The sequence below is a fragment of the Daucus carota genome, chromosome 5, assembly GCF_001625215.2.
Source record: "Daucus carota subsp. sativus chromosome 5, DH1 v3.0, whole genome shotgun sequence".
NCBI classification, from domain to species: domain Eukaryota; kingdom Viridiplantae; phylum Streptophyta; class Magnoliopsida; order Apiales; family Apiaceae; genus Daucus; species Daucus carota.
Window position 1 is genome coordinate 465,607 of NC_030385.2, and position 24,373 is coordinate 489,979.

The following is a 24,373-nucleotide window of genomic DNA, read 5'->3' on the forward strand; positions in this document are numbered from 1 at the left end:
GTATATTTGAATGCATAGATTTGTATCAGTGTTTTTCTTGTGCCACCTAGTGACCTAGAGGTTTAGATTTAACATGTTGCACGAAATTTTAGTGTTACCATATGATCACAATTTCACAGAGAAATAACCATTCATTCCCTTCCTGGACAAGCACTAGCACAAAATATCTGACGTTTTAAGAGATTTATTTATTTTATTTTTAGTCTCATAAATCAAACATTCTTCGAAAATGATATCATCTTTATAATTTGAATTAAATATTATATTATGTAATTTGTGGTTTATAAATTTCCCAACACAACAACCCATAAAAAAGTTACTAAATTAATTATTTTAAGATAAGAATATAATTCTTAATATAAATTAATAATGCTTAATAATCCCTAAATATATAAAAGCGAAGAATGTTTTTTTTTTTAAAGATAAAAAGCGAAGAATGTTGGGTGGATAGAATTCCACGCAAAATGATTTGGGCCTAATAACGAGTTGGGCTTATTGGATTGGTATAAGGATGGGCTAACGAATTGAATCAATTGGGCGGGTTATTTGTCCACGTCCATGCTTTTGGTCGGATTCAACTTTGGTGTAGTTGTGTCTTGTGAACAAAGAAAACTCGATTTAACTGCCGGAAGCTCTCTAGTTTTTGATAATACTCTGTGAAGTTCGATTCAAAAAACTCGGCAGCCCTAAAAGCTTAGAAGAAGAGATCGAAATGAGTCGTGGTAGTGGAGGTGGTTACGACCGTCATATCACCATTTTCTCTCCGGAAGGCCGTCTCTTCCAAGTCGGTATGTCTGTCTTTTCCCCCAATTTGAATTTTTATTATTCGTCGATTTATCAATCATCAACATCAATTTCAGCTGATGAGAATCAAATGAATTTGAAACAGAGTATGCGTTTAAAGCTGTGAAAGCCGCGGGAGTAACATCTATTGGTGTTCGTGGCAAAGACTCCGTTTGCGTAGTTACTCAGAAGAAAGTCCCCGTCAGTAATCATCTCAAATGTATTTAATTATTTATGTCCTATGTTAATTAGACTCGGATATTTTGGTTGTCATATCCGTGTCGGATATTTCGACATTCGGACATAGACACTTATTTCGTGTCGGGTCTTTTGACTAAAATAAGAACACTTTGACCAATTTAAAAATAAAATGAGTCAAATTTATAATTCAAAAGAAATGTGTGAGAAAAAAGAAAGAAGCATGAATGGGATTAATGCCTAATTTGCGAAATCCCCTAATATTTCATGTCTAATTTGATTTCTGTTGTTTTTTTTGTTAAGATGTCGAACTTACCTTACTTGTTTATTAGTATGATGTGTCCCCGTACCTGTGTCCAAAAATATGACAGTCTCCACGTGTCCCCAATTTTCAAAGTTCCCAAGTCCGACACTCATATGTGTCGTGTCCAACATTCCGTACCCGAGTCCGAGTAACATAGACTATGTCATATATGCTGTCTGTCTAGTTAATATGGTTGCGTTTATTTTTATTCAGGACAAGCTTTTGGATCCATCAAGTATTACTCATCTTTTCGCTGTTACCAAGTACCTTGGCCTCGTAGCTACCGGAACTACTGGTTAACCTTTTCATCCCTCTATCTCTAGCTGTAATTCATAATTCCAAGTGTTTGATACACGGCTTGTTGCCTTCATATTTTTAACATTATTCTCTTTGTTTACTATTTATATATAGATTTCCTATTCGGTTTAAATATATATATCTGCGCCATCTTATTGTATACAATCTAGTAAAGTTTGTGTGTTGTGGCGCTTTTGTGAATATGTTCCTGTGATTGACCTGCAACCTCAACCCCCACAACCTTTTGCTTAGTGTAGATGATGCTTGTATTACTCATTTGGATAGTCGAAAATTCATGCACCCAACTCATCTTCTGAACCCACAGCCTACTCTAATGGGAGCGAGGGAGATACCTCTAAACCAAGTGGCTTTTGGTTGCCTATATACCTTATTAGTGACCAGCGTGATGGTTGATATTTATGAGAATGTATTACTTGTTATTAAATATTGAACTTTGGGTTTGCCTCTAAATAGATGTGCTTTTATTAGTTGTGATCTTTATATTTATTTTTTTGCACATTCCGCTGTAATAACATAAGAAATAATATGTATATGCATTAATATGTTTACTAATTATTAAAAAATTCTTTCTATATTGAGCTGGTGTTTTCGCTGTATTACTTTTCAGCTGATGCAAGGACATTGGTTCAGCAAGCAAGAAATGAAGCTGCTGAATTTCGTCATAAATATGGATATGAGATGCCAGCTGATACACTTGCTAGATGGTAAGCAAATATTTATTGCTGCTCTTGTTTTGCTTGGGTGCATTCTCTTCTAAATGTTTAATACTTCTGATATAAATAGTTTTGTTTTGGAATAACTTGATTAGTTGACAGCTGAATTTGGTCTTGTAATTTGAGCTAGGGATATCACGAGTCACGACAGGTTCTAAGTTTGCTTTAATAGTGAATCTGGAATGGGTGATAACTGATAATTTAAAATTTATCCCCTTTAGTTATTAGGAGGATAGTTCTGTAAAGTGTGAATGTGTTCTGCTAATACCTACAACTTGTCTCCTGTGACTTTAAATGTCATGCTTTAATTGAATATTTGATGACAATTCTTGATAACATATCTCTTTTTACAATACTTTTCAGGTTCCAAAGTTCAATAAATAATTTAGTAAGCATTCACCCATGCATCTCATGATATATCATGAACTTAGATGCAATAGGAATGATCAAATTTTAACCAGGCATATATTTAACTCTGTATAGATAAACTTTAGTTTTCAATTTTCTTGCATCAAGCTGAACATATTTGTATGGTTGTGCAGGATTGCTGATAAATCACAAGTCTATACTCAGCATGCTTATATGAGGCCTCTAGGAGTAGGTCGGTGACTGACCTATAACTCTGAAGAATATCTTTTTAATAGTTTATTTTTCATTTCTTGCTGCAACACTAGACACCCTTTTGTTGATTTTATTGATGGCAGGGGATAGTATTATTATTTTTCCAGTTATGCTATTCCTTCCACAAGGAATGCATGTGTCATATGTGGGGTTGTTGGAAATTTTTGTTCTTTGGATTTTTTTTTACTTTTGCAGCTATAAATGATTTATTTGCTATTGTAATTAATTAATTAATTTTCTCATTAGCTTGAGAAAGGAGGGATTGCTGTCTCATTTCAGCTTGTTTTATTTTCTTTTAATTTCTGGCAGTTGCTATGGTCTTGGGTATTGATGACGAGGTTGGACCTCAACTGTTCAAGTGTGATCCTGCTGGCCATTTCTTTGGTCACAAGGTATTTTTTTATCAGTAAATTTTGTAATTAAGCAGATATTGAATGTAATGATAAAAATTTGATTGTATGTTTTAATGGTGGGATATTGATATCTACAAAAAGTAAGATATATAAAGGTAATGGAAATTATATCAACGAAGGGAAGGGGAATTTACATGACTCGTTTCACATGCACAGTTCACACTATATATAATTAAATGAATGCTTCTTAAGACGATATTTAGAGAGGCCATAACCGGAAAATGTAGTTCTTAGATGAAAGAGCTTCAGATGATGACCTGTTCTATTTAAAAAATGTATACTCACACACAATTTACACTGTTTATGAATATATAAGTGCATGTTAAACGATTTGTAAAGGTCGTGACGGGAATGTACTACGATGCTTATAATGTCCTAAAGAGTCGTGACACCTAATGTGAACAAGTAGCTATATAGTGTGCTCAACTGTGAAACGTCAACATCTGAGTGTGATCTTGAGTAGAACAATATGCAAGGAAGCCTTCTAGAAATGAACTGGCCTGAACTTGATCTAAGGGCTCAATTGGCCAAGGCTTTTGAAGTGCTAAATAAGTAACCAAATGAAAGCTAAGCACTCATCCACTTTATTCCATACTACTATTCAATTCCACAAAATTGCAGTAACATTTCCATGTTATGTGTTTGATTAAGCATAGTACTATGATTTCTAAACTTTTCAGAAATATAACTGCTATTTTCTTGATACCTTTGCAATTATAATTTATTTGACCTTGCGGCATTTCTGAATTCTTTTTGAGATTTTTAAATAGACGTACAATTGATTAGCCAAATTCTGCGTTTGCAATTGCTGGGTGTTTTTTAAGTTTAAAAATATATTACTCCGTAGTATATAAATTTATAGAAACTTCCTAATCGTACATTTTGTTTTCCAATTTTTTGGTCAATTATTTATTTCTGAAGTTGCTTTTTTACATGCTAAACATATAAAATTTAAAATGGAGAAAATGGTTGTGGCCTTGTGGGCCGTAGAGGTTTGTTCCATTCAGAGGTCTTTTTGTTGTTTGTGAAAGAAAGCTGATTGCATAAAACCAATTTTTGGTTGATTTGTATGTCGTAATTTGATCTGATCTAGTGAGGGGTATTGGGTGGTATCTGACTGATAATGAATTTCTCTAGGCAACAAGTGCTGGACTGAAAGAGCAAGAAGCAATAAATTTCCTTGAGAAGAAAATGAAGAATGATCCAGCCTTCACATATGAGGAGACTGTCCAGGTATATACTACCTTTTCTGTGCTATAAATATATAAATATCTCCATGAAAAATTTATAGGATTTGCTCTCTTCTGATCTGTTAAGAGTAAAATTAAAATTATTTTCATTGGGTTCCAGATCTAATAAGTATGGGTTATTTGCTGATTATTATGTAACATAACATTGTGCCATTCTGTCTTGCAGACTGCAATCTCAGCCCTACAATCTGTTTTACAAGAGGATCTGAAGGCTACTGAGATTGAGGTATAGTGTAAACCATCCCTGGTTTGTTTACATAACAATTGAAGAACTTGTGTTATTGTGGTATACTATATGTTAAATTGTACTTAACTAATATGTTTGCGCTAGACTGACTAATTATTATTATAGCATTTGGTGTATATAATTATAAACTCTCTTTGAAGTGGAATCATTTTTAGTTTGGTACAAGCTCGGAGTGCAGACATCAGCTAGAGAGAGAGATCAGAGAGAAGGGAGAGTTAGTTATAGAAAGAGGAAGCGCACTAAGAAAACTAGAGAGAGAAAGAAATTGGTGTAATGAGTTTTCCTTCTTATAAAATGCAACATGACCCCAATACAGTTTAGGATGAACTATTTAGAGACACCAAAGGTCAGTAATCCAGAAGAAGTACTAAATTGCCCTTACAGGTACTATTATTAGGGGCCGTTTGTTTTGGGGTAACTGACAAGGGGAAAGGGAAACAACTAACTCCATTCCCTTTGTTGGTGTTTGTTTTATAAAATTTGACATTAGGTTTACCCAACTTCCTTCCTTACCCATCCCCACCCCCACTAGCTATTTGATTTCCCTTTCCTCATTCTTTTTTCATTTTCATTTATGATTTACTTCACAAATTATTAAAAATAAAAAGTGACATGTAAATGCTTTTTCCAAAATCAAATTTTTTTTCAACTTTTATAAATAAAAAGTAATTTTGATATAACTTATAAGTCATGTCATTCAGAAAATAATAATATTTTTAACTAATAAATTATATTAATTTATAAAAATAAATATATCATTATAAACATAAATATTATTAACTTCTTTTTCAAGTTATGTGAATTTTGAAAAATTAGATATAAAAATAATCATTTAACTTTTCATTCCGTTTCCGGATCAAAACTAAACAGGTAATACAATTCGGCATCATTCCAATTCCATTCCGTTTCAGTCGAACCAAACGGCCCCTTAGTATACTACTACTTAACCCAATTTATTACTACCGCAATCCTAACATAATCTATAAAGTTTTTGTGTATGATTTTATTACTTTCTTGTAATAATTGAAATATTTGTATTTTTTGAAATTACCTTGTGTAATAATGAAGGATATAGGATGATCTTTGCCAAAAGAAAGAGTAGATATGATGTTATTATTATTATTCTATTTGCAGTTTCCAAGGGAACCTAATAGGTTGACTAAATCGTATTTGTGATATCATAGTCATTACCAGCTACAGTTCTATTACAAATTTTCTTCTGTCAGATACTTTTTCGAAGTTGCCTAGTATTTTTTTTTAGGTTCACCGTAAAGTTTTCTCTCACCGCATACGTACTCCTTTTTATTTTGCCCTGATTAAGTTACTGGCACATATTAAATTTTTTTAGTTACCAACAAATTTTTAAAAGTAAGGGGAAAAGTGTGTCAGAAACGATTCTTATGTGTTCTGGTGATTAGGTAATATAATTCTGCTTGGAGGATAATATTAATTGACATATTTCAAGTTTCCTCAGGGGACGAGTAATCATAAAGATTCTTATAGCACGAAGTCATTTTTTTTGCTAAGAGTTGTAACTTTTTGATAGGTTGGAGTTGTGGTGAAGGGAAATCCCATTTTCCGAGCATTATCTACTGATGAGATAGACGAGCACTTGACTGCAATCAGTGAGCGTGACTAAATTTGCAGCAGCAAGGGGTTTCTTCCTCAACTTGCTTGAATTAAGAATGAAGAAATATGTAATTCGGATATGATGATACTTACTTCTCCTTCATTTTTAAAATGAATGGTTAAAGTTGTCCTTGAATTTGGTTGCTTTAGATATTTATTTTTAGATATATATTCATCTAGCGGAGTGCCCTTTTTATTGGTCAAATTTGGGTCGTATTTACAAGATGTGTGCTTTAGATTGCATTAGTATGGTAATTTGTTAATCAATTTGTCATCTTTGTTGATTCCAATATATTACTGTTATGTTTGAGAAATTGAATTTTATTTAAAATTTTGAATTTAATTGAATGACATGTTTGGATAAGAAAAAGGATTTGAACTTAATTTGGATATTTAAATATTAGTATAAAACTGAATTGAAATCATATTATTGAAATGTGAAATGAAATATATGAGCAACCTGAGGTTAACTAACTTGAATGGTGAACAATTATGTCCATCCTACCGGCATTTGGGGGACTTGCACTACTGGTATGTTGATAACTAGTTGAAACAACAAGTTCTGACTATTTGATGATCTATCAATATCATATTTATATGTTTATTTCTTGACAATCTTAGTATTTTATATATTTACATTATTATTATTAAATAGCATATTTCATTTTTAACATAATATATATCATATTAAATATCATAACTGGGATGTAAGCAGAATTTATTGGAATGGTTTTTAACAGCTAGCTCAGAGTTCACTTACTGTTGATTGAGATGGCTAAAAACTTGGTTGTAAATATACTCTGACGTCAGCATAAGGAGAAAAGTTTATCTTTATCCACTATCCTGTCAGGTTTCAAGTTCAAAATAAATAAAAAATTTACTTGGATGTCCTACCGGACCGTTTGGCTAAACTTAAAATAAGTGCTTTTTGGTTAAAGTAAAGAAGTGAAGTAGAAGTGAGAAGCAGGTTAAGACTTATAAGTGATTAAAGTGTTTGGGAAATAAGTAGAAGTTGTGAAACAAAAGCTAACATTCCTAGTTTTTTATAGACGCTTCTTGATTTTTTACACAAACGGTACAAATGGCTTTTAAGCTATCTATGAGGATGCACCCTTCTGTTTCTCCGAAGGCATCTACTGGCTACAACTGAAGTCAACTGTAACAAGTCTCCCTCCTCAATTTCCTAAGATGTCCACAGCACCTTGCTTTCCACTCAATTCCCAGTAATTTCCATGATAGAGTATAAGCAACCACCCAATACTTAGTACTCATATACTAAATTTTCTTGAGATCACCTCCCCAACTTTACCTTTCATATGCCACTATTCATTGATCGTCTCCGAGTCATGGGTGATGCTTTGATTTCCCAAATCTTCGAACAATTCACTATGGTCACCAGCCAAAAGATTGCCAAAGAATACAAACTAGTCGTGGGTGTGGAGAAAGAGATTCACAACATTTCCCAGAAGCTCAAACTGGTCCAGGATGTGATCGAGAGCGCGGAGAGAAGGCAAGTGAGTGATCCTTTGGTAAAGCGATGGTTAGAGAGCCTTAAAGATGTGGCCTATGATGTGGATGATGTTATTTGTGAATGGAATACAGCTACCAGAAAGATGAAGATCAAAAGGAGCCAAGATAAAGCTGCTGAGAAGAAGGTATGCTATTCTTTCTTGCTGTGTTCTTGCTTTGATGTTAGTCGAGTTGTGCATCGACACGATATAGCGATCACTATACGAGACATAAATAAGAGACTAGATGCAATTGTTTTAGAGGGAAAGGGGTTTAATTTAGTTAGAATTGATGTTGGTGGTCAAGAAAGTAGGGTGAGGCCTAAATCATCGACAACGTCGTCGATTGAGGTACCGGATGTATTTGGGCGGGGGGAGGATAAGAGTACTCTTATAAGCAAGTTGTGTTCTGAGAATAGTGTGCAAGCTGTGAAAGAAACACTTCAAATTGTCTCTGTAGTTGGTTTGGGCGGAATGGGGAAGACGACACTTGCCAAACTGATTTACAACTGTGATGAAGTGAAGAATCATTTTACAGAATGGATATGGGTGTGTGTCCCGGAACCATATGATGATGTCCGCGTTGCTAAGGCTATTGTTGAGTCTGTTGAGAAACGGGCGCCTGATGTGACTGAACTTGAAACTGCATTACAGCTAGTCAAAAACGCTCTCAATGGCAAGAAGTTTCTGCTTGTGCTGGATGATATGGGGCGGTGCAAGCACAAATCTTGGGACAAGTTGGTGTGCAATCTTAAGGTAGGTGCTCCCGGAAGTAGAGTTTTGGTGACCACACGCAATCAGACTGTTGCCAAGACGGTGGGTAGCTCATACATTCACCAGCTGGGACAGTTGTCTGATCAAGATTGCTGGACTTTGTTCAGTCGCATAGCATTTAATGAGAAGACCGAGGACGAGAAAGAAGCATTAGAAGAGGTTGGTAGAGAGATTTCTCGCCAATGCAAAGGCTTGCCTCTTTCTGCATATACTATTGGCGGTCTCATGCGCTCAAAAAGTTCTTTAGCAGATTGGAGGAAAGTTTCAAAGAGTGAATTCTGGGAAGTGACTGGAGCAGAAGAAGATCTTTCCCCTCCTTTAATGTTGAGCTACTATGATCTTCCCTCAAAATTGAGGCAATGCTTTATATATTGTGCCAAGTTTCCAAAATATTACTATATTGAAGCTGACAATTTGATTAAACTGTGGATAGCACAAGGATATCTTACAGAAAAGAATAAGGAAGAAACAGCACTAGGAGCAGATATGGAAGAAAAAGGTAGGAGTTGCTTGGATGAGTTAATAATGCGGTGTTTTTTCCAGAATATGGAAAAAGATAAAGAAAGTGGCATTGTTACAAGATTCAAGATGCACGACATTGTACACGATTTTGCACAATACTTCACAAAAAATGAGTGTGCTATTGTGAAGCCTGACAGTCGAAAAAAACAGGTGTGCTCTGCTAGTGCAAATATCCGCCATCTTACATGGATTCGTGGAGATGATGCCCCTTTTCCTGAAAGCTTTGAAAAAACTGAGAAGTTGCATACATTCTGGGTTCAGTCCTTCTATGATTCTCCGCCAATTGTAAGCCAAGTTGATGCTGTTTCGCCTGAGTTATTCAATCAAATGAAGTATCTTAAAGCATTAGATTTGAGCCACAACAGGTTGCGTGTACTTCCAGATGAAGTTGAAAAGGTGATAAACCTCCGGTACCTCAATTTATCCTTCAATCCACTAGAAAAATTGCCAGAATCGGTTTGTGATTTATACAATCTGCAGAGTTTGAAGCTTGTAGCCTGCAATCATCTCACAGAGCTGCCTCAAGGGATTGGGAAACTAGAAAACTTGAGGCATCTTGAGATTGATAAAACTGATAATCTGTCAGTGCTTCCAGGGGGGGTCAGCAAATTGCAAGCTCTTAGGACATTGAGCAAATTTGTTATCAGAGGTGGTGGTGATCCTAACGGAGCAGCTTGTAAAATTAAGGATCTAAGAGACTTGAACTCCCTTCAAGGGCGTCTTGATTTAGAAGGTCTGGGAAATATAGCAGATGCAACTGAGGCTAAAATGGCGGAGTTGAAGAAAAAAGAAGACCTCGTGATTCTGTCAATGAATTTCAAGCCCCTAGCACAAACTGATCAGATCATGTGCAACGTGGCTGAAGCTCTTCAACCTCATACAAACTTGGTGCGGTTAGAGATGAAGTTTTATGGAGGCTCTCAGTTTCCAAATTGGATGGTTTCATTAAGCCATCTAAAGAAACTTGTCGTTCTTGAATGCCAAAGTTGTGAGCAGCTACCTGCTTTAGGGGAACTACCAATGCTCGAGAAACTCCATTTGGAGAGCATAAACAACTTGAAATGCATTGATCAGCGATTCCTGAATTCAAATCCTGAATTTAGCAAAGAAAGGGGTGCATTTCCAAAGTTAAAGAAGCTCGAGATTGTCAGGATGAGAAATTTGGAAGAGTGGAATATGAGCAGTGCAAAGAGTGAAGGAGACGAGAGTAATATGCAAGTCATGCCACTTCTCCGTCACTTGAAAATTTCTGAATGTGACAAGCTTCAAGCCCTTCCAGAGACTCTCCTCCACCTTTCAACATCAGTAAGAAGATTGAGTATCAAGAACTGCACAATTCTGCAGCAAAGGTACCGTAGAGGAGGAGATGAACGAAAGAAAATATCTCACATCAGAAAGATAAAGCTGTCGTAGGAGAAATATGCAGGAATTCTTGGTTGCTCATGTCAAATCTCTCCTGGATAAAGTTATATACTTGAATCCTAGTCTCATTGCTTATAATCTATCAACTTTAAATTTGTTGTATAATGTAAAGCCGTAACGCTAAACCTATGTTGCAGCCGAAGTTTCTAAGAAAATAAAATCTTATATTTGATCAGATTCCCTTTGCAGCTTGTAAATCATTCCACTTTAAAAATTTCTTTCAAATTTTCAATTTATAAGTTTCTTTGTCGTAAAAGTAGTCTTTCTTATGGAATGGTAGTAGCAGGCGGAGTTGGCCCTTTGGTAAGGCGATCAAGGCGAACGGCTTAGAGACATTATTTTCAAAAATTGTCAAGGGACCTGGCAGCAGGATAGATTGGAGTAGGAGCTATTTACACAAAAAGAATTCAAACTCCTCCTGTTTGGGTAGCTAGCTGTGCTGATGACAAGAAAAAACTACTTTCTTAATGGAAAACCATTCAAGAAAAGTCACTCTAAGTCTCTAATCAAAATAAAGTCGATAAATGATTCGAACCGAGAGGCTATACAAGTAGTACTATATATTTGTGTCAAAAGACTTGTGCAGGAGATGTCACAACAATGAAAGTAAATGTCTGTCACCATCTCAACAACTTAACTGTTGGCTTGTTGAGACAGACACGCAGGTAAAGACTCAAGAGACAGAGCATGTGAAACATGCATTCTCCATTCTGTTATTAATAAAACGGTTTTTCTATGCTGTGCTCATGAGCACACACTAGACAAACCCTTAATAAAATAGATAAATAAATTCAATAAAAATGAAGCCAGTTTTGATCATCTTTCGTTTCGCCTCAGAAAATCGATCACTGGCACCATGCATTTAGTAACCAGAGTGGTTCTAATTTTGTGGGAATACAATATAAAAACACACGGCTTCAAAAGAAAAAAGGATTACAGCTGAGAGTTGGAGAGATGTGTTTGACTTCGACTTTTTAGTTATATTTTCTTTATGACATATTTCATATGGAAAAATCAACATAATTTAAATATTATATTTCTCGAGTTTTTCTCTGAACAATGCAAGAAGTAAAGAACACATTGATATTCGGGTGCTATAATCATTCGTGCATTGGATTGCTCTCAAAGTGATTCCTCGCAGATGTGTACATGACATAATGTATCGTAAAAGACATGTGGCATTACAATAAATACAAGGCCCCTCCTGGAATCAACAGCATAACCACTGCATACAATTCCTCAATTATTGACAGACTCCCTGGTGGCATCTCTTGCATCCACATCACAATTTCACACGGCTGTTCTCTTATGTATAAATAAGCTTTTCATCAAGGTTTTAACTTTTAAGTAGCAGTCTGCTTCTGCTATCTGCAAAGTGTTAATGGTGATGAATCAAACAACATCTTCAGAATCAGAACTTGCAGAAAAAGCTAGTCGCCAGGGGGAGGAAGAGGAGGAGGAGGAGCTGGTGGTGACATGCGATTGCTGTGGATTGACAGAGGAGTGCACGCAGACGTACATAACAATGATTCGCCAGAGGTATCAAGGTAGATGGATATGTGGACTGTGCCAAGAGGCAGTTGGTTATGAAATGCGCTTCTTCAATACAGAAGAGGCGTTCATTCACCACATGAGCTTTTGCAACCAATTCAAATCTTCCGTGCAGCCACCCAATCCGGCTGTTGATCTCATATCAGCGATGAGGCACATATTGAGACGGAGTGCCTCTCCAGGGAAACATGGACGACTGAAACAGTCAGAGATTAGTGAAGCAGCTCTTGAGACGTCGTCTCAGCCTCATCAGAATCATCAAGACATTAATAGTACATCAGCCTCATCAAGACATTAATAGTACATCGAGGGCGTAGTTATGAAAGTACGGCTTGTTATGGTTTATACAAAGGCGGCAAAAATCTGGTTTAGTTCGCAATACTAATAATTCACCCAACGATCATGCACGTTGTAAATTTCATAGATGCAAAATACATGCAGACGGCAGTCACTATATAAAGTTAAAATATCAAACAATTTCACATCAGCGTTCATGAGTGATCAATTATAAGATAACAATTATACACCTAATATTCTTCAGTAGGGGAATAAGAAATCGAGGAAGACAACTCCACAAGCTAAGACGAACAAGAACAAGTGACAGCAAGTATAAATTCCTTGTTGGCTTGGCAAGTATCAGAATACTGTTGTGATATTATTTCATATATTTGATTTCTTTATTCTATGGGCACATAAACTTACCCATATTAGGTACCTCCATCGGTACAACATACCAGAAACTGCAGTCATCACCGGCTGACTTCTACATAAAGTTTGCTTGCTTGCATCAATCATAAACTTCGATGCAAGTAGTATCAGTAACAATAAGATTAAGGACAAACAAGGACATGAAAATGCACCGCCCTGATGTGAGAGTCTTTAGTTTCGTGGTGCTACAAGTTCAGGTAAACAAGTTCTCAAACAAGGTATTCTTATAGGAACCTATGCCGGCTGTTGATTTAGTTGTGTTTACTTGATCAAACAACTGTAAAACACAAACAACATATTTACCATAACTACATGTCAGCTATTTGCTCAGAAGAATGCGATCACCATATAGTGACATTTTTAAAAATAGCATCCATCCTTTACAAAAACAGCCATCTCGGCCAAAATGGAACACAAACCAAGAGTCTGTGTGACTAGAAGATGTGCTTGTTTGAGATCATAAACATATAAGCAACGAATTATAAAATTGTAAAGTACGAGCAAATTATATGATAAGACCAAGTATTTCATAACCAAAGCAAGTTGCCTACTGTCATTGAAGTATAACAAGTTCAGCTCATGAATTTATATGTTCAAACAATCAACATGACACTAAATCTCATAAACTTGGTTCGTTAAACTCCACATGCAGACTAATGCTTCACAATAGAAATCCATTAGACGACAAAGTTTGAAAGGTTCAGCCGCACTAGACAGGAGCACCGGGACCAATGAGATGTCACAGGCTTCTCAACTGACAGATATTGAAAGGCCCTGTTCCACTGCTAGTGGCTGTGACCTCCCTCTAGTGCCCATACTTCTGGAATTCCCACTCGCTGTTATCTTTAGAAAACATAAAAAAAAAATATTTACAAAATTAGCCATCTACACAAGCAGCACATATAAATAAACAAACGGTTTTTCTAATGTGTGCCTAAGGGCACACAATAAGCACCAACTCATGAAAATGGCTTCTTTTGATTGGTGGAATTGGTGTAAATGCAGGGGGTCCAGCAACATTTATTATCCATCCACCAATCAAAAGCTAGTATTCTCATTAGAGTTAGTGACTATTGTGTGCCCATGGGCACACCATAGAAAATTCGATAAACAAATAAAAAAAATTAGATGAAATACCAAGTGGGCACACTTGACGGGTCTTGAGCCATCGACTGATGCAATGGAAATGGAAGGCATGATTGCACACACCTGCGGGAACACAGAAGTTCAAAAAACCAACCCTAGACAACTATTATTTGAAGCAGCTAATGGAACATCTCTTAGACAGATCACATATTGCAACATATAACAAAGATACATCTCATTAGAAAGAAACGAGAACCAGTAATTTATCAAATATATGAGAATCAGGGGCGGAGCATAATAGGGGCCAAAGGGGGGCACGGCCACCTCTGAGGTCCCTATAATATCGATACATCCCCCCCCCCCAACCAACTGCTAAATTTATCACATAGTATTTGGTTCACTTTTTTTTTTAAAGACCGTAGGGTGGTAAGATGAATTTCGGATTTTAAAGAACGTAGGGTGGTGTTGTGATTTATATTCTGTATAAGTTACTTTATAATTTTATTTTTGTATCATATATGATTTAATATTATTTTGAGTTGGCCCTCGTCGAGATTGAGGTCTGACTTCGTCCTTAATGAGAGTCACACAAACATATATGAGATTCACACATATATGGATTATACATGTTCCACTTGACGCATGTCTAGAATATAACACAAAAACACAGGACAAACACCCTTTTCCAAAACTACAAGTAAGAAAGGAAGAGAGGGCTACATATTCCACTGATAACTATGCATGTGTGTTTAAGTTCAATTATATCAATTTAGTCATGTGATACCTATCTTCTCAGAGTTCATATTTCTCGCGTACTGATATTAATCTATTCATAAATATTTATCATACATGGTCAAAGACATCCACTTTTTCCTTTGGTATAGAGAGTATGCTACAACACAATTCATCACTGAACTAACACTGTTATTAGCATCCATCTGACCCTAGGAAGTATGAGAGCGGGTGCGCAAGGCGAGGATGGGGAAATTCAGCAAAGTCAAAAATATGGGGATTCAGGTACAAGGGAATACGACAAATATCAAAATATTGTAGTTGCTTACTGCCTTGCTTTTACTCACTGCCTTGCATAAACAAACTCAGCAAACCAAATATTAATAATCAACTTAAATCAGCAGCCAAATAAACAAGCAGCCAATGAAAAAAAGTATTGAAAATTAAACCAACTACTGACTATAATTAACATATCATGTATAGTTAACATCTGTATATACACATGTAAGGGTGCAAATGGGAGACTGAAGAAGATGACCAATGTTATCTGCAGATGACCAAAGATGTTTACCGGATTGGAGTATGTTAACCAGAAAATCCTCATTATGCAAATTACATCAACAAAGTTTGAGTATTATAAATGATTTTAAAATCATAATCGGATCAGAGTATGTTAACCGGAAAATCCTCATTATGCAAATTACATAAAGTTTGAGTATAATTTATGATTTTAAAATCATGTATACTTGCTTTAATTGAATTTATTATCTGCCTAGCCTCAATCTGAACTCACACCACATCAGCTGACTTGTCAGACATCTATACCTTCATAATACTACTAAAGCCGAACATGTGTTCTTACATCGGTCAATACTCTATTACACAGATTTTAGGCTATGGACCGCTGTGTTAGTCAATATAATATATTGGTTAAATTTTGTAATTAAATTTAAAATCAGGATTTTAAGTTTCAGATAATAGATTATAACTGAGTAACAAAATTAAAATATAGATATTTGGGCAGGAAAGAAAGGGAGTAGAAAGAGAGGATTTATATACAAAATAATTAGGTTAAAACGATGGCTTTTACGAATAGGACCCTAAATAGTAATATAGTAAATTATTTTGCACTTGGGTTTAAACATAAATGAAATTGTAAGCAAAAAGGATCCTACGTAGTACCTTTATATGAAGAGCTGTATTAGATATATAATCAAGTTAGAAGTAAAGATAGGTCGTTGTAACAAGATTCTAGATTAAAAAAAAAATCAAAAAAGATGTATTTCAGAATAGGATCCAAAATCCATATAACTACACCACGCATTATTACTTATTTATTACATACAAAAAAATACTTATATGTTACATATAAAAAATGCTAATATTAAATTTTAAACATTAAAAGGTTTTATACATAGGCCAATGCCTCGCACGAGCTTAAAAAAAATACTAAGGGCATTTGCATTTTTTAAAAGTACACCAATCTGGTGTTCTGACGAAATGCTAAAATATATAATCTATGTACTGTTTTATTCTTTTCGACTACACAAGCACAAACCTCAAAGCCACTACATAAATGAAAAAACAAAAATAACTCACTACCTATAGTTGCCAATCGGAAATCAAAGCCATTGTCAGTTTTAGACAAAATGCTTTCCTGTTATAAAAGCATCTAACACATAGACCAATAGCAAACTAAACATAACTATGCACAACATTTATTCTTCAATAACGGAAAATCCAACAAAATCAACAAATATATAGAGTTGACTATTTGCGAATACGAGTCGGCCAAAATATAAGACAAAAGTCGGAGAATAAAAATGCTCGACTAATCTAATCTTGTACGTTTATGAAAAATCCTATGACCATATGCTCAAGTTAATTGAACATATAGATGGAAGTTAATGTATTCAAGTGCTTTTATGAGCATTAATGTTGCTTTTGAGAAAAATAAACAGTTGTACAGATCAAATAACAAGTGTCTTCAACAAAGTCTAGATAAATGATTGAACATGGATGTGTAATATATAAGAGTGATTCATATCACAGGCTATTGCAATGTTCTGATACTCTCATCCCTTACTATCAACCTGTCCCTCTGACTCTTTTAGCATAATTTAACTTTTAGCAGAATCTAACGTTTGTACAAAAATGTACCTAACCATATCGACATAGAACATTTTAAAAATTGGTACGGATAAACGATCTAAGTTTTACTAGGAACAAGCACAAAAAGAAACAAATATTTTGTCTATATATGTGTTTTAGATACCTATCCATATGCCAACAGAAAGGCCAAATATATAGGAATGGAGAGAATATGTCAGTTAGAGAAAAGTCTTCTCTAGCGTCAAAGAAAAAATAGTCTCTCAACCACGAGTCCACAACCAAAATATCACAACATGCCATTAACACATACCCATAATTTTAGCACATGCCAGAACAACCCATGCCGGAATGATTTACATTCTGTGTCATACCATATGTATCAAGTTCAAACATATTACTAAAGAAAAGCAAATAAACATTACTTATTAGTTATCAGAAAATTGAATAGTTAATAGAATTCAATGTCATTTTTATTACAAGATCAATTGCGTATAAGCATTAATTTATACTTTCATACGTTAAATTGTATATCTATTTATCCTTTGTATTTGAGTTTGTTAGATTGGTCATTTACTAAGCATCAATCTCCCTCCTAGATGCGCATAACAAACTAGTACTAGTGTAGCTTTAGAAATTTCAAGTGATAAAACTTCCTTGTCTACAATACTACTGCTCCTGCTATACCATACAAACTATTCGACCAAATGGTGATTACATATGTTTCTTCAGAAGTTGCATAATCATCTGTTTGCTAAGACTTGCATTCCTCGACAGAAAACGAGTTTTGTGTGCTTTTGTATACTTTGGGGAGGTGCCATGCCATCAACTTGTTTAGGAGTTAGTCGATATTTAAACATTCTGCTTAACTATGCAAAACACTAGCCAATGATTTGGTACAACATACACGCAACTAAAGTGAGAAATTGGGACAATCACGTACAGCATGCACACTTACTCATCGTACTAATAGTACTAAACATAGTAACAATTAGTCCGGTAGCCAGTGAACGCCAACACCAACAGTCACCAGAAAATTCCTCGCGACACAACAGTCTGATAATTATAGAGGGGAAGTGAATACATACCCCAAGCAACAGTACATTCCTCGCTCGTAGCACTAGCTTGATTAGCTTGACATTCAATACCTAGATTAAACCGACCAAAAAAAATCGTCGAGTTAAAAATAATACAGTATATATCTATGCAATATAAAAGCTATTAAAAGGGGAAAACTCACAGAGATCCATGATATGATTTCTACAAATCGCACAATTGTCAACAACTATGTCTGCGTGAATCGATTGAAACATATTAGATTAATTATCAATCTAAATGATGAATTAGTTTAAGTAGAAAAATGCAATCGAGAAAAATTAGGGTTAAGAAATAAAAACCCCAGGCCCAGAGGGAGACGGCGTTCCACTTCTTGATTTCGAAGCGTTTGGGTTTCTTTGATGAAGATGAGGGTCCGGCGCCGGTGGATCCTTCTCCGGCAGGTGTCATCGCCACGTCAGTGTCCATCGTCGATTTATGTAACTCTCGGGAGATGAAACAAGATGATTATACAAGTCTCCGATTGGTCTTCTATTTATGCTCGCCAGGTAAACAAAACTCCCAAAGCTATTTAAACATCTTTTTATTTTTTTGTGATCGATATTATTAATGTTTTTTTTTACTGTGATGTGTAAAATTATATTGCAGCTGAAGTTAGAATTACGTGACTGTCTATCTTCTAGAAATCAGCGATTAATTAATCCAGTTTTGTAACTAGTTGAAATGATTAAATATCTCATTAATTTTCAATCAATATAATTAATTCACAGTCAATTTAATTAATCTTTAAATTTCTTGATTAATGCTATGTATTTCAAAAAAATTTCTTTATTAAATACTCCCTCCTCCGTCCCTATTTATCTGTCCACTTTGGAAGTAAAAATTTGTCCCTATTTATCTGTCCATTTATACTTTCAAAACTAATTTAATGATAGGTTTTCAAATATATCTCCATAATTTCAATTTTCAAGGCTTGACTTATTTAAAACTTGGTTGAATTTATGTTTTCAAGACATAAAGTAGGGGTATTCCACCATTTTGAAGATATTAATTAGAGGTATTTAATGAAAAAGTTTATACAATCAATTATTCCTTGGTATGTGTTTTTTTTTTCCAAAATGGACAGACAAAAAGGGACGGAGGGAGTATGTCGCAGACAAATGGAAAATTGTGATTAAGTTATTGATGTCTATGCAAGGAGGTCTCATTATTATTGGAGTGAATGCAGTCAATCCAAATTCGATACATTATTTGGTGAAAAATTTGGGACAATATTTTGGGCTAGCATTTTCCTTATTTCTTATTCCGTCAATTCACCGATTAAGTCTGATTTTCACTATATGTATATAATAATTTTAATAAATACTAAAAATTTAAGATTTAGTTTTTTGAATATAAAAATATAAAAAGAGCGATTCAGGTAAAATAGGAGGGACTGAAATAATATACATCGGCTTTGAAGAAAACAGTTTGAGGGTAGTGTGCTAGTGTTTGATAATTCAGAGCGTCTTCTCTTGGGCCCAAACTTATCAACCACGAGAAATATCAAGTTAAGCCCATCAATCAAAACCTTGAGCAGGACGATCATGAACCCATCACCATTCACCAAAGGAGCTCATGGGCTTGGATTATCACAAAAAATAATGGACATATCCAGACAGACTAGCACTTACTACAAAGCTACAGAATCTGGTGTGTTGTCACTATGCGTTTGGGAGGACCCGATTGTGATTCCCATTTCTAAATGCAAGTACGGGACAAACTGTAGTGACCATGGCCCACCACTGTACCGCACCTTTTCACTTTACTTTCGATTTACAATCTTAAAACGATACTCAAATTTCGATCAAATGATTATGTTAAGATTTCTACGGAGATTCTGAGTGCAAGAGCTGGGAAATTTGCACATGCATAAATACATGACTATATGAGACAGCACGCCATTATCTACCTGGAAAGGAGGTAAAGCAAGAGGATTAAACCACCAAACGTGCTTCTATTCTTTAAGTCGTTTAGCAAAATTTTAATATGACTGGCGAAACTCAATCTTAATCGATGCAATTTTCTGTTCGAAAGTAGGATATCGGTCCACTGGACCACATGATATCTATCACTTGTATGCGGTTTTGAAGTATACCTAGGGCTGTAATTCGAGCCAAGCTGGGCGAGTTTCGAGCCGAGGCTAATTTGAGCTAAATTTAATCGAGTCGAGCCGAGCCGGCTCGGTTAACTAATCGAGTCTAAATCTTTGTCCGAACTCGACTCGGTTAATTTCACGAGTCGAGTCGAGCAGGCTCGTTGCCAGTTTTAACGAGTCGAGCGAGCTAACTCGTATAATTTTACACTTAATCGAGCTCAAACCTCTATCCGAATTCGACTCGTTTAATTTCACGAGTCAAGTCGAGCCGGTTCGTTTAATTAAACGAACCGAAACCTTTGCTCGAACTCAGCTCATTTAACGAATCGAGCCGAATCCACTTAAACAACGAGTTCGAGACGGGCGAGCCGCCCGACTCTAAGTATATAGGAGTAGGCAAATTTCATTTACAAATTTCACTCCCCATATATTTTGCTTGTTAGAGTATCAATAATGTTAGCTGAAATATAATTTTTTAAGATATTTTATAAAATTTGTTCAAGTTAAAAAGTATTCAGTTTTTAAAAATACTATTTATTATTATGTCAAATAGTTATAAATAGAATATATTATTTTTAAATATAATAACAGATGGTATGAAATATTAGTACAAGGTTAGCCAAAAATAATCATCATCAATGAGCTAGCTATATTTTTAAATAAAGATAATGCGTGATTTGGAGTGAAAATTTAAATATTATTTATACATTTATTCTTTGAACACATCCTCAGAATTAATAACAAAAATATATTAGCTCTAAATCTTTTCTCTGTCATTCAGACACCTCAGTAGAATTTACCTTTTTCGGGATGAAAAATTATGATATAATTATTGACAACAATTAATTACCAATATTATATCCAGGACTATCTCCTTCATGATATTATACTTACATACTGTATTATCATAAACATAACATGGGAGGATATCTCAGTATATTCGGTTCCAGCGGGCAATTTAGAATTCTTCTTGGCATAAAAGAGAGTCTATTTGAATAAATGGAAGAGAAGTCATATGAAAATATTGAAGTCCGTTCCGTAGTTGTTTATGGACCTTAAAGATCGTATAAAATGAGTTGATATCTTCCGTGCAAGAAAAAAAAGCAAACGAAAGGCTAGATACATTTTCCTTTGCATTTCAGTGGAAAAATGCCAAACTCATCTTACGACGAACAGCCAATCAACCATTTGATGCATCAAGTTACGGAATGTTTGAGCGCAGAAGTGATATGATCATGAATTTGTTTTATGAAATTGTACCTGTACTCCTTCTGTTTTGAAATAGGAGTGGTTTGACTTTTTTTACACGTATTTTTAAGTCTTTTCATTGTATGGTTAAAATCATTATTTTTGAATTTTTTTTAAATAATAATATCAATCATATATTTTTATTCAGAAAAAAAAATCAAAAATAATAATTTTTAGCATTTAGAAATGCGTGTAAAAAGATCAAATTGACTTATATTTCAAAATAGAGGGGGTATAGGAGTTGGCCTAACAAATAATTATTGCACTAATTTTTTATAGTAGAGAGAGATTAATTCGATTTATTTTTTTTTGGTGTGAATGTCGTCATCCTATTCACCATTCGCCATCTAGACATCAATCATCGATCTTTTTTTTTCTTTCCCCCGAATAGGCTGATTTACGTAATTATTTGTGAGGACCATCTCCTTTTAAAAAATTATATCTATTTATTTAACATTTATCTAGAAAAATTTTCTTTTATTTAACTTCTGTTAAAAAAAATATATATTGACTGCATCTCATTAAAAATTGAAATAGATAAATAATTTGAAACATTTTTTCCGTTCTCAACCATGTACATGTAATATAAAACGAGAAAAGTGCACTAGGTGTACCTGCACTTTAATCGTTCCAGCAATTTCAATACTGTACTTCCATATCCTACAGATGAAATACAACACTTTAAAATGTTCAGCAGTTAGTGTACTCCGTCAAATAATGCCTGATGTTAGATTAAATTGTAATTAACATGCATGGTTAATCAGTTTCTCAACAGCTTTTATATATATACATTATATTTTAACATTGTATTATCTTTCTTTTACTATTTCTTTTAATTATTCATTAAATTATTTGTGAGATATTCACCCTCATCTCTTTCCTTCACCATATTGCTCACTAAGCTTCACCTTCAATGGCCATCGCCGGTGGCCACCACCGTCCGGCCAAATTCCGACGACACCCAATGCTTGCATAACCACCATGGCTAGACTCGTAAATGCCCGATCTGTACATCCGCCAAGATGATTTTGAGAAACTCGGCCTCTACCCTATTTTGCGGCCAAAATCCGGCGACTTCCCCCTCACTTCTCTCTTTCTTTTCCTTCGTTCATCCCTTCCTTCTCTCTAGTCTCTCTCCACCCTCGCAACTCTCCATCCTCGTCTCTCCCTCTCTCCAGTTCTCACCACCTCTCTCCCTCGCTACCGTGTCACCACCGTTGAAGGTGGTGACGTTTCGTTTCTCTGAGCTACACACACAAACGATACCCGTGAATGCATTTTACACAGCCCCCAACAAAAAACTCTCCTCTCCATTCTTCCTCCGGCGCCACTACAACAGCAGCGAAACCACCTCCGCCGCCGGACATCGCAGCCGTGGCGACGTTTCGCTACTCCGACCACCTCCTGTCGTCAACACCCTACGACCCCAACTCACTTCCCCCCTTCAATCCATCAGAAATTAAGCAACTCCCCGAACTCCCAAATTAGTCTGTTTGTTTCAATTTATAAATTATTAAAAATTTACTCTTTATTTGATGCTTGTGTATTTAAATATATCTTGGAAGCTGGATTTAAGACTGATTACAATTTAAATCTCACGCCGTCACACTCTATTTGATGGTAGTACACTAACTGCTGAAAATTTTGAAGTGCGATATTTCATCCGTAGGATATGAAAATATAGTATTAAAAATATGGGAACGACCAAAATGCAAGTACACATAGTGCAATTTTTTTCTATAAAACAGATGGAGTAATCAGTGACGGTTCTGGTGCGCCTATGACGTTTCTCAAAATGTTAGCGTTTTGATGTACTACTGTAACGGCAAACACAAAGCTTGTATACAACTCGCCCCTCACATGCATTTAAGAGCTCAACAACCGAACTCCACCAGAATATATGACTAGTTGTTCGAGCCTCCTCTCAAAAGTACGGTAGACAAAGACAGCAATGTTGTAACAAGATAATTTAGCAGTCAAGTATACGCGTGAAATACTCCCTCCCTCCTCTTCCTCGGTTATACATAGAGTGATAGAGGAATGGACTTATGGACGTGACGCTTATAATTTTATACTCTCCCCGTTCGTCTTAATTGTTTATACGGTAATTGTTTATACGGGAAGACGGGACTTTGACACGCGTTCTAATACTCTTATAAAATTTAGTTTAATATATTATTTTGAATTTTTTCTTTTCTAAATAAAAATTTACTATATAAACTTTTATATAGAAACGAAAACTTTTTTTAAAAAATTATGAAATTAAATTTAATATGTGCATTAAAATACGTGTCGGAATAATGCAAAAAAAAAATGAAGAAATGAGAGGAAAAAAATACTCCCTCAGGCTCTTAATACTTTCCTTTTCCTTTTAGCCCGTTTGCCAACACACATTTTTGATTGTTAATATCTTTAATTTCGTATTAGTATTAAATATAAAAATTTCATTGTATTAAAACACTCATAAATACCAATCCAACAAAATCACTCATGACTATATTTTATCTTATAAATTAGACGTAAATTAATAATTTATCTTATATTATATATGAACAGTCCCGATATATCAAACAAGATAATTTAGCAGTCAAGTATACGCGTGAAATACTCCCTCCCTCCTCTTCCTCGGTTATACATAGAGTGATAGAGGAATGGACTTATGGACGTGACGCTTATAATTTTATACTCTCCCCGTTCGTCTTAATTGTTTATACGGTAATTGTTTATACGGAAAGACGGGACTTTGACACGCGTTCTAATACTCTTATAAAATTTAGTTTAATATATTATTTTGAATTTTTTCTTTTCTAAATAAAAATTTACTATATAAACTTTTATATAGAAACGAAAACTTTTTTTAAAAAATTATGAAATTAAATTTAATATGTGCATTAAAATACGTGTCGGAATAATGCAAAAAAAAAATGAAGAAATGAGAGGAAAAAAATACTCCCTCAGGCTCTTAATACTTTCCTTTTCCTTTTAGCCCGTTTGCCAACACACATTTTTGATTGTTAATATCTTTAATTTCGTATTAGTATTAA

General features: G+C 34.9%; 3 protein-coding genes across 3 annotated transcripts; 2 read left to right on the forward strand and 1 right to left on the reverse strand.

Annotated features, from left to right (window-relative positions):
- The first annotated feature begins 537 nt into the window (after positions 1-537).
- On the forward strand, positions 538-6,681 carry LOC108219998 (proteasome subunit alpha type-6). Its single transcript, XM_017393624.2, has 9 exons — positions 538-788; positions 890-984; positions 1,499-1,580; positions 2,211-2,307; positions 2,859-2,917; positions 3,247-3,329; positions 4,488-4,583; positions 4,767-4,826; positions 6,394-6,681. Exons 1-9 carry the CDS (start codon positions 713-715, stop codon positions 6,484-6,486), a joined length of 741 nt encoding a protein of 246 aa, XP_017249113.1. The 5' UTR covers positions 538-712; the 3' UTR covers positions 6,487-6,681.
- An 893-nt stretch (positions 6,682-7,574) lies between these two features.
- LOC108223455 (putative disease resistance protein RGA3) lies at positions 7,575-10,877 on the forward strand. Its single transcript, XM_017397733.2, has one exon. The coding sequence runs from the start codon at positions 7,793-7,795 to the stop codon at positions 10,691-10,693; it is 2,901 nt and encodes a 966-aa protein (XP_017253222.1). The 5' UTR covers positions 7,575-7,792; the 3' UTR covers positions 10,694-10,877.
- A 2,563-nt stretch (positions 10,878-13,440) lies between these two features.
- On the reverse strand, positions 13,441-18,519 carry LOC108219676 (RING-box protein 1a). The gene is made up of 5 exons (XM_017393172.2): positions 18,286-18,519; positions 18,129-18,179; positions 17,977-18,036; positions 14,099-14,170; positions 13,441-13,804 (listed from the first exon to the last, which is right to left on the reverse strand). Exons 1-5 carry the CDS (start codon positions 18,410-18,412, stop codon positions 13,767-13,769), a joined length of 348 nt encoding a protein of 115 aa, XP_017248661.1. The 5' UTR covers positions 18,413-18,519; the 3' UTR covers positions 13,441-13,766.
- Between the last annotated feature and the right edge of the window lie 5,854 nt (positions 18,520-24,373).